This window comes from Pollicipes pollicipes, unplaced genomic scaffold (genome assembly GCF_011947565.3).
Source record: "Pollicipes pollicipes isolate AB1234 unplaced genomic scaffold, Ppol_2.1 Scaffold_4740;HRSCAF=5597_pilon_pilon_pilon, whole genome shotgun sequence".
NCBI classification, from domain to species: Eukaryota; Metazoa; Arthropoda; class Thecostraca; order Pollicipedomorpha; family Pollicipedidae; genus Pollicipes; species Pollicipes pollicipes.
In genome coordinates, this window is record NW_023596545.1 from 16968288 (window position 1) to 16981323 (window position 13036).

The 13036-nt window shown below is 58.6% G+C and overlaps 1 protein-coding gene across 1 annotated transcript in view; it reads left to right on the forward strand.

Annotated features, from left to right (window-relative positions):
- The window catches only part of LOC119098002 (eyes absent homolog 4), a 41067-nt gene that overhangs the window by 25219 nt on the left and 2812 nt on the right, over nucleotides 1-13036 (forward strand). The window contains exons 8-10 of the mRNA XM_037220934.1: nucleotides 485-620; nucleotides 4335-4456; nucleotides 5305-5432. Coding sequence (XP_037076829.1) covers nucleotides 485-620; nucleotides 4335-4456; nucleotides 5305-5432 — 386 coding nt within the window. The remainder of the gene's footprint in view (nucleotides 1-484; nucleotides 621-4334; nucleotides 4457-5304; nucleotides 5433-13036) is intronic.

The following is a 13036-nucleotide window of genomic DNA, read 5'->3' on the forward strand; positions in this document are numbered from 1 at the left end:
CCGTCACTCGTGTCGGCAGGGCTGCTCTGGGGGTGTTGACCGTCACTCGTGTCGGCAGGGCTGTTCTGGGGGTGTTGACCGTCACTCGTGTCGGCAGGGTTGCTCCGGGGATGTTGGTCGTCACCCTGTCGGCAGGGCTGTTCTGGGGGGTGTTGACCGTCACTCGTGTCGGCAGTGTTGCTGGGGATGTTGGTCGTCACCCCTGCCGGCAGGGCTGTCCTGGGGGTGTTGACCGTCACTCGTGTCGGCAGGGCTGCTCTGGGGGTTGTTTCGTCATCGTGTCGGCAAGAGCTGCTCTGGGGGTTTGACCGTCACTCGTGTCGGCAGGGCTGTTCTGGGGGTGTGTTACCGTCACTCGTGTCGGCAAAGCTGCTCTGGGGGTGTTGACCGTCACTCGTGTCGGCAAAGCTGTCCTGGGGGTGTTGACCGTCACTCGTGTCGGCAAAGCTGCTCTGGGGATGTTGACCGTCACTCGTGTCGGCAGAGCTGTTTCGGGCGCATTTGCACGGTCGGCACCCATCGTTCGAGCACACGTGGACCAAGACGCGGCAGGACCTGGAGATGGAGACCAACGGCTGGCTCACACAAGCGTGCTCCTGCCTGAAACTCATCCAAGAGAGGTTAGTTCGATTTGATCTTGCCGGGAGCCCACTCGGAAGAGGTCCGGGAAGTTTTTCGAGGACAGGTACATTCAGCGCGTTAGCCTCTGCTCCGCAACACTCGGGCTTAGCACTTAGCTGTCCAAAAACGAGCAAGAAGGCTACCCATCTGCATCTTCCGGTTCGCCTCCTCTTGTTGCCGCACAAACTTTTTACTAGACATTGTTCTCGCCAATGATGATAGATAGCTGAGAGGAGATCGGCTCTAGCTGGCAGGCACTATGGTGGGATTCGTGGACGATGGATCTGCATTTTGAGGAGCTACCCAGCAATGCTTCTGTAACGACAGGCATGCATGTGAACCTCGAAGTGTTTAACCTTGCCATCAAATTAATGTTCGACTGGCTTTATAAGTTGCTCTTCTGTAACAGATTGGGACGCATGGCTGTGATAACGCCGTACCGGGCTGTCGGATGAATTAAAAAAATATATTGGTCTTCGACATAACGCATCACCCAAGATCGGTGTAGAGAAGCATACGTTGTACGGGCGTTCTATGATCAGCTTGCTAATGAGGCGCTGTGCCAGCCGTTGTGATGCTCAACGTGTTTGGAATTCTATTTATTTCCCTCGTGAGATACCGCCCGGTCCGCCCGCGGCCCCGCGAACCCAGGCGTGCCGTCAACATCCTCTCATGAGGCGCCGTCCGGCCCGTCCGCGGCCCCGCGAGCCCAGGCGTGCCGTCAGGCGTCCTCTCGTGAGATGCCGTCCGGTCCGCCCGCGGCTCCTCGAGCCCAGGCGTGCCGTCAACGTTCTCTCGTGAGATGCCGTCCGGCCCACCCGCGGCCCCTCGAGCCCAGGCGTGCCGTCAGCGTCCTCTCGTGAGATGCCGTCCGGTCCACCCGCGGCTCCTCGAGCCCAGGCGTGCCGTCAGCGTCCTCTCGTGAGATGCCGTCCGGTCCACCCGCGGCTCCTCGAGCCCAGGCGTGCCGCCAGCGTTCCCTCGTGAGATGCCGTCCGGTCCGCCCGCGGCTCCTCGAGCCCAGGCGTGCCGTCAGCGTCCTCTCGTGAGATGCCGTCCGGTCCACCCGCGGCTCCTCGAGCCCAGGCGTGCCGTCAGCGTTCTCTCGTGAGATGCCGTCCGGTCCGCCCACGTCGGCTGAGCGGTACTCGAGCCGCGCGCGTCACTTCCGGCACGTCCTGTCGCGGCCCGGGTGACGTCACCGGGCGCCTGGACCTTGGCCGGGGATCAGCGCGGCGTGCTTCTGAAGCCAGCCCCGCTCATCGCCCTGGGAGCAGGCCGCGCTGGGATCACACGCAGTGCTGCATCGGCTCATGGTCCGGCGCACTGGTGCTCCCGCGGCTGGGCGCCGGATGTGGCACGTTGTGAATATTCATGGTCACGATGCGGTGGCACGTTAAATACGCCTGACAGACAAAATGCTGTGGGAATCGGGCGGTTGCCTTGACGGGCCGCTGTGACACGTCGGAGAGCCGATGGCTGTTCCGCGCGTCATGTGTACATGCCATGCCAGGCCCTTCTCGCCGTTGTGGCATGTCTTCCGCAATGCACTTTTTGCTATGACCGAATAAGCGTACGTACGATGCACACTTTCGAGCCATATCAGGCCGAGGCTCTTTTGCCCTTCGGTGCCAGGCTGAGCGTAGGCCGTTCAATGTCACTGCATCAAAGGTTGCTGCGGGCTTCTAAAACATTGGTAGAAAACTTCCAAACCCCTTTCACTACGGGAGCCTGATATCTTGCTTTGAAAGGAGAAGGATTTTGTGCCGCGAGCGCAAGTCTTTCCCACACAGGGGGATCATTGTTAAAATACCGGAATATTTTTTGCAACAGACTGTTCAGCAGGCTCCTGCAAGGAAAACGCAACTCCTGCAAACTTTCCACTAGAAGGATAAGTTAGCTTACTGTTTTGTCGTAATCAGGGATTCGAATTCAGCATTAGACGTTCAGTGGTTGATTGCTTGTAGTGTTGCATCATCATGGTATATTGGGTGCGGTTAGCAAAACAGTTGCATCAAGCGTGCCCAGAGCAGTTCACGCGAACTTGCAGCCAGCCTTAACGCGTTGCCCGTAAAGTCGCCTTAGTCTGTAGCCCCACACTCCTTATACCAAGCCTAATAGCGTCTCAAATGCGGTTGATAGACTGGGAATGCCGCTTCTGAACAGAGCGGACCCGTGGCGCAGATATGCCGCCCGACCGGTGAGCCGGCGGCGGGATGGAGCGGACCAGCAGGCCAGTCAGCCGCAGGGCCGGCCTGCACCGTCGTAATCAGGAACATCCGCCACCGGGGTCGCCGCGGTTGCGTCAGCGGAGCTGTGTGCCCGCCGGCGCCGTGTTGACATGTGACGGCCGATCGCTGACGCCGCTCTCATCCCCGCACCACGGCGGCGGATCCCTGCATCATGACACCGCTCTCATTCCCAGCACCACGGCGGCGACTCCCTGCGTCACTGACACCGCTCTCATCCCGCCACCACGGCGGCGGCTCCCTGCGTCATTGACACCGCTCTCATCCCCGCACACGGCGGTGGCTCCCTGCATCATTGACACCGCTCTCATTCCCGCACCACGGCAGCGCTCCCCTGCATCACTGACACCGCTCTATCCCGCACCACGGCGGCGGCTCCCTGCGTCATTGACACTGCTCTCTTCCCGCATACGTCAGCGGCTCCTGCGTCACTGGTACCGCTCTCATCCCCGCACCACGGCAGCGGCTCCCTGCATCACTGGTACCGCATCTCATCCCCGCACCACAGCGGCGGCTCCTGCTCAATGACACCACTCTCATCCCCGCACGCACGGCGCGGTCCCCCTCATCCCCCCGCACCACGGCGGCGGCTCCCTGCGTCATTGGGGTGCCACCCTGAATGAGGCCGGTGGACGCCATGGGCTCGCGATTTATTTGAGCGGCGTTGGCGAGCTGTCCGCTAAGTGACGGCAGTAGTAGGTTTTATGAGCTGCATGCCATGTGAAATGGCATGCAGCAGTCTGCCATCTGCCAAGTGAACCATCTGACAATCGCAGCGAGATTGACGGCCAGACGTGAACATCCAGTCAAGCCTGGATCAGTATCGGCCTTGACTATCTCATGGCACCTTTAGACGTAATCGATCGTACTTAACTGTACTGGGTTTAAGACCCCGTCGAGTGCTGGTCACCTAATCACCGTGTGACTGGTCACTGTAGCTTGGCTTAACTATGAACAGCGGGTACTGGTTCTGGTGGTACAGGTACTGGTGCAAATGCCCAGTGCCTGTACATCAGATACAGGCGCACTCGGCCAACCAGTACCTGTATGTACATGAGGTACCCGCGCTGGTGTTCTGATTCACCTGGTCTAAACGTGACTGAATGGGGGTCCTTTATTATGACACAGTAGGACAAAACGCCAAGCACAGGACTCCCGGCGTGCGAGGGGCAGTTAGAGGCTCTGGAGGACAGCGCACCCTGTCACTGCGGGAATGTTAAGTGTACATAATACGGCTTTAGTTGTGCACACGGGTCTTAATGTTTTTTTCAGCCTGCACGACACTGGTTCACCGAATGCTTGCGTAACCGTTATTGCAATTCGGTTTACCGTTCAGCAAGACATATCACAAAAAGATCATCTTGCAGAGCAACCTTGATAAGACGCCCCTGGCACTCTCATAATCCTCGTTAAAGCTGCCAGCCATTCTTCCTGGTTCTGACGCTGGCCGTCGCTCTACTGCAGGAAGCAGTGCACCAACGTGATGGTGACGCGGAACATGTTGATGACCACCTTCGCCAAGACGGTGGTCTTCGGCCTGGCTGACTGCTTCGAGCCTGAGAACATCTTCTCAGCGTACAAAGTCGGTGAGTGGTCCAGCGGTGACGGCACCTTTGCAGAGCATGTTGGCACAGATGGATGTTGTGCGCCGATGGTGGCTCCAGCGGCGCTGGTGGGTTTTGGTGACAACATGACTGTCGTCTGTGGATGCCAGTCTCTTGCCTTGGTAGCTGTGGTCACCTCTGGTGGGCACTGCGCTGTGTTTGTTTGGTTGAAATCCACCAATCATCACCGTCGCCGCATGACTAAATTATCTGGCTATGTTTGCGGTGACGGTGATGGGTTTCTTCCTAACGATGGCACAGCAGTGTATTCGCATGACTTTCCCCGTCTGCATCGTACGTGGGGAGGGGCAGACACTGCCTCGGAGGCGCCCCAGCGCAGCTGTGTCAACATACAGGCAGGGGAGGGGGACGAGGGGGGTTGTCTGGAGGCGGCGATCCTGTGCTTCATTCAAGGTGGCCGCTTGCATTTCCTGTTCTCACGTGGTTCGGACGGGCTGCAAGGTCGGCAGAAAGGTGGGCCCGCCTGGCGGAGCAGCGATGCGAAGCTGCCGAAGCTGGCCTGGGCCGTGTGGTTCGCGCCGATGGCTGACATTTGGTTGTCACATCGATGTCAGGCTGGCTGACACGGACCGTAATTTATTTGCCCCGCCATGACAGCCGTGGTTTGGCCTGCGGACGGCTGGATTGGAACACCCATGTGTGATGTCGCAGCTGTATGACCAGTTGATGACGGCACGTGGAGAACAACACACGTCCGACCATAGGTCAGCCAGAGCGCGCTGCACGGCTGAGTGTGCGATGCCCGAAGGCGCCACGCTCGTCACCAAGCTCGTTGGTTGTTACGAGACCGGTGCTTTCGGCTGCCGCAGGATTTGAGAGCTGTCTCAACACGATACGGCAAAAGTACGCCGAGAAACACGGGCGTGAGGTGATCTGCGTGATCATCGGTAAGCCGGACAAGCCAGACAGCCCGAGCATCATCACCGCCGCCCGACAGGTCAGTGACCGCGCGGCACCAGCCTGGCTGCCCGGCAGCGCTGGTTCTGTGGGACCGGGGACAGGGCGCAGAAAGGAGAGAGGCTGCATGCAGCGGCTGCGGAGCTGGGCTTGACCTCATAACCCGTGGTCAGACAGGCCAGCGGATGGGACCGGCCGCTGCTGAAGTGCTCTCCAACCGCCCTTACTAATCACCCAGCGTCTTGCTAGTCTCGAAATGTAATACAAAAGTCAACCGGGTATTCGAAAAGTCCTTTCGCGGCCAACCTACCCTATCCTCTCTGAAAGCTAGAAGATCATAAACTGACCAAAAGACGTGCAGGATGTTCACTGATTTCTTCTCAGTTTCTTATCCCTAAGATGTGGAGACTTGTTGCCGTGATGCTTGTATATTGAAATGTGAATATTGTCAGCATATTACTATATTCGGCGTCACTCAAAGAACCATGACAGGCAGCATTCGGTTCCAGGCATTGGTTGCTATGGGTGCTTGTTGAGATATGCTTTCATCGTTGATTGATTATTGTCTGCATGAGGAAATGTCATTGATGCTGATATAGGGCACATTTGGGGTGCACACGTTGCAGAGGGTCAAGCTGTTAGAGCGAGGCGGCTGTAGGATTTCAAAGCTGTCTGTTACTCTTATAAATAGTGAGTAATAGTTGTAAATATGCTGATGTGTGTCGGTTCCATTAGCGCTTGCAAACGGCTGCTCCATGCACTTTTAATTGAAGTTGCGGATTTGAACGCAAGCTGGGCCTCAAAATGTGACTTGTAATTTATCTCAGAGTGAAAGCATTCAGGGGTTACTGTTCTTAATTCTACTCAGCACACGTTTCTGAAGGCCAGGCAGTGATGATATTCGGAGCCGTAATCGCTGATAGAGATGCGCGTGAATGATTTTGTGAGCAAACGACTGAGTATAACAAAATGCGGGGGTTGCTCAGTGACACCGAGCTTGGCATTATGTGTGATAAATGCGGTCCTTCAGCTACCTAGACCATGAAATCATACGTATGGTCGCTGGACGATGAAATAATGCACTGATGATGGGGTAAGGCGATTTAGAGCCGATTTACCAAGCACTACGTTTCCTCCAGCTGTGACCGTTTGGTATGTTCCCTTTGCAGAGGATGTACTTGGCGCATGCCACTGGTATCCCAGCGATTGGGTACTAACCCAGTGGGAGACAAAACATGTTTGAGTGCGAGACACTGATCATCACAAAAGTGCGAAACATGCAGTACATCGGGAAATGTATGGCTTTATGATTTTGAAGCGCACTTCAAGCTTTTTGTCCTGAGCGGGTAACTAATTTTCGAAACATCCATATTTTGAGGTTGAGCGCGTGCGGCGCCTCGCGCTCCTCGATCGCTCACTGCTCCGACCTTGGCTGGAGTGGCGGGTGTTTTGTCTCACGGACGGAGCCGGCGGCGGTCGTGCTCGAGTTGGTCGTTTCTTCAGCGGTGACCGACGACCGATCAACGGCGGAACCTTTCACTGGCGCGCTGACAGCCGATAGTGCGATGCGGCGAGACGGGCCGGTGCCGTGACGGAGGCGGCAAACAATGGCTGACGGGCGCGGCCACAACACGACGCGGGGCGAGCGTGGGGCGTCGTGGCGCTCGCGTCAAGATGCTGTCAGCGCGTCACCTTGACCACGGCAGTGCGTCGCCGTCGGCAGCGGGATGAGGGTACTGTCTCAGTGCTTCACTGCGGATGTTGGAAATGACGCCAGTACGTCACAAAGATGGAAGGCGTAGTAATAAAGTGTTGCACTGATGAAGAGGAAATAGCGGTGCCATACACTGAATGAAAAGGCCGGAGTGGTGCCGAAGCGGCGAGTGACAAGCGAGTGGCGCTGACTGAAAGGGACCGTTCCGGTGGGCCTCATCAACCGTGGAGCGACCACACAAACGCGCCAGCACTGTACACTGGCAAGAAGTGAATGTGCCAGTGCGACTCACTGACTGGAAGGTGAGAGGGTGAGAGCGGCTGCTCATCACACTTTTGGAGGCGTAGGGGTATATCCAGTAATTTTGGTCGGGGGGGGGGGGGTATTTAAGTCAAAAATTGGCACTATAGAAAAACTCCCAAGCTACGCGCACCTTGACAAGCGACCGCCCTCTTAAGACCAACAGCGCGACGAGTGCCCTCTGAAGACCAACAGCGGGACGAGTGCCCTCTGAAGACCAACAGCGCGACGAGTGCCCTCTGAAGACCAACAGCGGGACGAGTGCCCTCTGAAGACCAAACAAGCGCGACGAGTGCCCTCTGAAGACCAACAGCGCGGAAGAGTGCCCTCTGAAGACAACAACGCGAAGGTGCCCTCTGAAGACCAACAGCGCGACGAGTGCCCTCTGAAGACCAACAGCGCGACGAGTGCCCTCTGAAGGACCAACAGCGCGACGAGTGCCCTCTGAAGACCACAACAGCGCAGCGCGACGAGTGCCCTCTGAAGACCAACAGCGCGAAGTGCCCTCTGAAGACCAACAGCGCGACGAGTGCCCTCTGAAGACCAACAGCGCGAAAGTGCCCTCTGAAGACCAACAGCGCGACGAGTGCCCTCTGAAGACCAACAGCGCGACGAGTGCCCTCTGAAGACCAACAGCGCGACGAGTGCCCTCTGAAGACCAACAGCGCGAAGAGTGCCCTCTGAAGACCAACAGCGCGAAGAGTGCCCTCTGAAGACCAACAGCGCGAAGAGTGCCCTCTGAAGACCAACAGCGCGACGAGTGCCCTCTGAAGACCACAGCGCGACGAGTGCCCTCTGAAGACCAACAGCGCGAGTGCCCTCTGAAGACCAACAGCGCGAAGAGTGCCCTCTGAAGACCAACAGCGCGACGAGCGCCCTCTGAAGACCAACAGCGCGACGAGTGCCCTCTGAAGACCAACAGCGCGACGAGTGCCCTCTGAAGACCAACAGCGCGACGAGTGCCCTCTGAAGACCAACAGCGCGAAGAGTGCCCTCTGAAGACCAACAGCGCGACGAGTGCCCTCTGAAGACCAACAGCGCGAAGGGTGCCCTCTGAAGACCAACAGCGCGAAGAGTGCCCTCTGAGACCAACAGCGCAACGAGTGCCCTCTGAAGACCAACAGCGGGACGAGTGCCCCGGACGAGATGTAAATGTTGAGCAGCAGGAGTTCCAGGCGCTTACCTGGTTGCTGTATCAAAAGTCTTGGCAGCTCCTTCTTTTCGTTCCAACTTAACAGCCAGATGTGAAGCTTGGACCGTACGACCGGCACGGGGTCCCGTAACCGTGCGCATCGCTCCCCGGTCGGTTCCAGTGCCGACCAGCTCTTCACGCTCTCCGGAAGAACTCTCAGAGCCTGAGGGACTACTGCTGCGGCTTCCCAAAGCGGTCGTGGAGCTGGCTGAGCATGCTGGCTAGCGGGGAAAGAAGCAATTTATCCTGAAGTACTGGGCAGCATCGAAGTAATTGCCTCCGCCGACTCGTGGTACACTGATCTTGTCACGCTGCGGGGAGTAGCGGCACCGATTCGAAGGACCCGACCCGAAGGACGAAGGACCAGCTGTCTCCGCTGCCTTGTCCATCACGGACCCAAACATCTTCTCTGGCCTCGGGGCTCGGGATGTCCCTTTGTACTTCCGGCGTCCATCCGTAACATATTTTCAGACGGCTCCAGCGCCCTTTCAGTCGTCGGGGGTGCCCGTTCCCCCACCTTCCTAAGGTTTGGGGCATCTTTTAGTGTTCATGTCAATAAAATATCGTGGCCCCGTTCGGGTTCGTGCCGATAGCCCCTCTATAGGCGCCGTTGTTGGGGTGGCGAAGGAGCCAGGGGCCTCTAAGGTCGCTAATGTTTCCAGATCGGGGGGGGGGGGGGTGCGCGCGCCTCCAGTGGGGATGTGCATTCGGTGTCCTCTCCCCCGCAACCACCCCAGTGAGGCGACCGTGTACGGGGCATCGGATCAGACGTCACCAGTGCGCCGATGCGCCTCACCGACCGAGATGTGGCCGTGCCATTGCATCACACGTACTGAAGCTGGCCTTACCCGTGCGTCACGCTGACTCCAGAATGGCATGCTGAAGGAGCACGCGACCAAAACCGCAGCGTTTCTGTGCTCCCAGCAGCCGCAGCGCCGTGTTCGTGACCCCCGGCGCGCGCGCGGGGGGCGGGAGAGGCCGGCTCACCGCGGCCGCCCCCCGCTCCTGCGCCGCGCCTCGTCCCGGCCGCGCCCCGAGCAGCCACGCCGCGCAGCGGTGCGACATCGCTGGCCGGATTGGCCGGCCCGCGGGCCTGCCGTGCCCATACCAAGCAGGCGGCTGGCGGACTGGCGGCGGGCGGGCAGCCCGGCCGCTGCAGCCTCGCCCTCAGCGCGCGGATCCGCCGCGGCCAGCGCCGCGGCCGACTCCCACGTGTCTGCCGGGCTGCGTGCGGGCATGTCGGGTGCGGGACGACAATTACAGCATGCGAGGAAGATGGGCGCGGCTGGTGGCGGCGCCCTCCCCCCCCCCCCCCCCCCCCGCGTCGGTTGGCGGGCCCAGTCGGCTGTGCGCCGCCCAGTTGACGTGATCGAACGACGCCAATTGTTCTTGTGCTCGGTTTGCGGCGCCGCTCAAAGAATGCGGCGGTGGCCTGGCCCTGACTGGCGACCCTTGCCCCCCCCCCGCGCGGGACCCCCGTGGCGGCCGCAGCGGCCCGGGTCGGCGGGGGCGCCGCCGGCCCAACGCCGCGCCGACCGCCGTCGACTCCGACACCGCGCCGGACGGCTGTGCGGCGTCGGTCGCGTGTGTCGAGGCCGACACCCGAGGCTGCCAGTCTTCTGGCGCTCCCCCGTCCGCCTCCCACCGTCCGATGCGTAATTCAACTGCAAATTCGCAGGTATTGTTATTGTGGGTGCCTTAATGGCGGCACCGAAGGCCGCGACCGTGAACCCGCGCCAGCCCGGGCCGGCGCGCCGTGTGTGACCGTGGCTCGCGCCGCTGGCCGGCGGTGGTGCGGAGCAACGGGCGCCCGGCCGCGCCCGGCAGCACCTCGTCTCCACCACCCAGTCTGTTCCGGCCTGCTCACTGGTGCCGAACGTCGCCCGGCTCTGTGGGCAACGGCCAGTTGGCGTGCCTTACGAGCCGCTGCCGTGCAGTTTTACTCCCGGACATTGTGTGGCAACCTCAGGGCTGCTGTCAACTCACGTCCAATGCGTATGGTTCCCAATGATCTGTTTATTTCGCTCCCTTAGCCACGGTAGGAGGCGTCGGCTAGACCGTTGGGTACGATCTCAATTATCAACGAGTTTTACGATGGGGGAGCGGTCATCATGACAACGGGGCTGAAATGCTATCCGAAGGCCGAGGTGTTAGACAGGTCATCTCAACAATCCCTGCAGTGAAACCGAAGCGCAGTCTACCCGTATCTTGGCTTCTCATGCCCGTCCTGAATCAATCTTACCCATCATGTAATAATGACCGGTTTGCCAAAAACCATCAAAAGATGGATGGCCAGCTCTCACCACGCGTGACGTTGGCGTCGTTGCGAAACGATGCCCACACATCTTGTTCGGGACACCGCCCAAAAGGCAGAGCGCGATCGGCACACATTAACATGGGGGCCTTGCGTGGCTCAGTGACAACGCTTTCCGGTCTGTGAAACCAAACCCAGCCCCAGCCCCCACTCGCATTGGGCGAGGTGTCGACTTCCCGGTGAACAATGTCGCCACCTGCGACACCATCGCCGGCGTGGTATGGGGCTTCAGGGTCCCGCTCGGGGCGGTGTGATCGGTGGTCGCGCACTATAAACATGAACTTCAGGGCGGAACAACCCAACTTTGCATAATTGAGCATAACAGATTTAGACGGTACAAAAAATGTAGCACTCTAAAGAAAACTGCTAGCTTCGAGCACGACATAACCCCGTCCTGATACGAGGAGGGAGGGGTCGATGTGATCCCTTAAGCTTTTTCAGGATGCCTTTCCGGCACATTGTGAAATCGCACCCAAATTTTCAGTATCCTCTGGGGTGTTCATCGCGGGTGGTTTGACGCAACAAACTTGTACCTAGTTTTTTTGGTTTCGGAGCAGCGGCGGTTTTTGAGGAACATCGCGCGGCGGTGCGCAGCTTCGTGCGGCCGCTGAGTGATAACCGACGCGGCGGGCCGATTTTGTTCCATTCACGGAGCCATCTCATAGATATATGCTCAGAGACACAAAGAAAGCAAAAACACAGAGCGCTGCCAAGTCTTTTATGTGTGATTGCGTTGGCTCATACCTTAAATGCATGGATGCGATTGAGTGTTTTTTATCCCATATCTCTTTCCGTTGTTTTTGGATACCGTTTCATCCCTGAGACTGATGACACATAACAGCCACGTGTGCATGTGCAGCGTCAGCTGATATCAAATACAAATAGAAATGAAAATATTCACCATCGCACCACAAACTGAACAAGAAACCCACCTGTTCAGGTTTCGTGTCGGCGCACGCGAGGCATGACCTCGTATTCACGATGAAGCTGGAAAGGTGCGATTTTCTGGACAATATGCCCTTTAACTGGCATTATGGAGCCAATTATTTGCCAAACGGTATAACAGCTAGTGCCAGTCGCAAGATCCCATTGCTAGAAATCCATTGTAGTTTTATTCTAAGCTCTTTCGTTATTACTCTGTAAACCCCAGGGCGTTTCGAACCCTCCCTTTCAGTCCCCGTTACGGGAAACGGCGGATCAGAGCGAGAGTTAGGACTCTTGGTGGAACTTCGAATGTTGTGAAAACGTGCGTTGACCAATTTATAACATTTTCAACAGGTTAGAATCGTTGTACGGCCTATTATTATTCGTCCCTTGGGGAGCCCCGCTGCGGCCCCCATGCTCAGTCCCGAATGCACACGGTTGGATGTTTGATCTTTATTGTCTGGGAATGCGCCCGTCAGCGACCAGGTCCGGTTGCCGTATGCTAATGGCCGCTCATTTAGATTCGCATCACAGATGAGATCGCCGCAGTCACATCTGCACATCCGGAGCAGCGTCCCTGCTGCGGCCGTCGTAGGACGCGCGTACCGCCGGCGACCAGTGCAACCTGTCCCGACTCCCCCGACCACGGCCGAGATTTCATCTGGGAACCGGCGCAGGGGAGAGGTGGGGGCGTCGCCCGAAGCTGGGAGCGCCACACGCGATAGCACCTCGCGATCCGCCAGCGATCGGTTAGCCGAAGTGTCGTGCATAGCTCACGTCGCCGTTCGATTGCCCCGGTGAATTACTCAGGTGATCGGGCGGAGCCGGCGGTTCGCGTACGGGCGGCGAAGGCCTTCTGGAGAAACCGGTGCTCTCAGCCTTGGATCGATTCGCCGAGGGGTTCCAGCGCTGTGGCTGGAGCGGGTTGGCCTCAGTCCGATCGGTGCGAAACGGCGCCGACCGTGAGTTATGCAAGCCGCTAGGCAAGTGTGAAAAGGCCGCACCCCGGCCGGCCAGCCGCTTGCCTATCTGCGGCTAATCGGAGGCAGGTGTCGCTCGGGGCCGCGCAAGCCTCGCGGCGTCGGCGGCGATGACTTGCCAGACTGCGGCGGCGGCGGTTTGGCTGCCACGCCAAGACCAGTGGTCACTGTCTGTCACTGTCTGTCACTGTCTGTCACTGTCTGTCACTGTCTGTCCTGG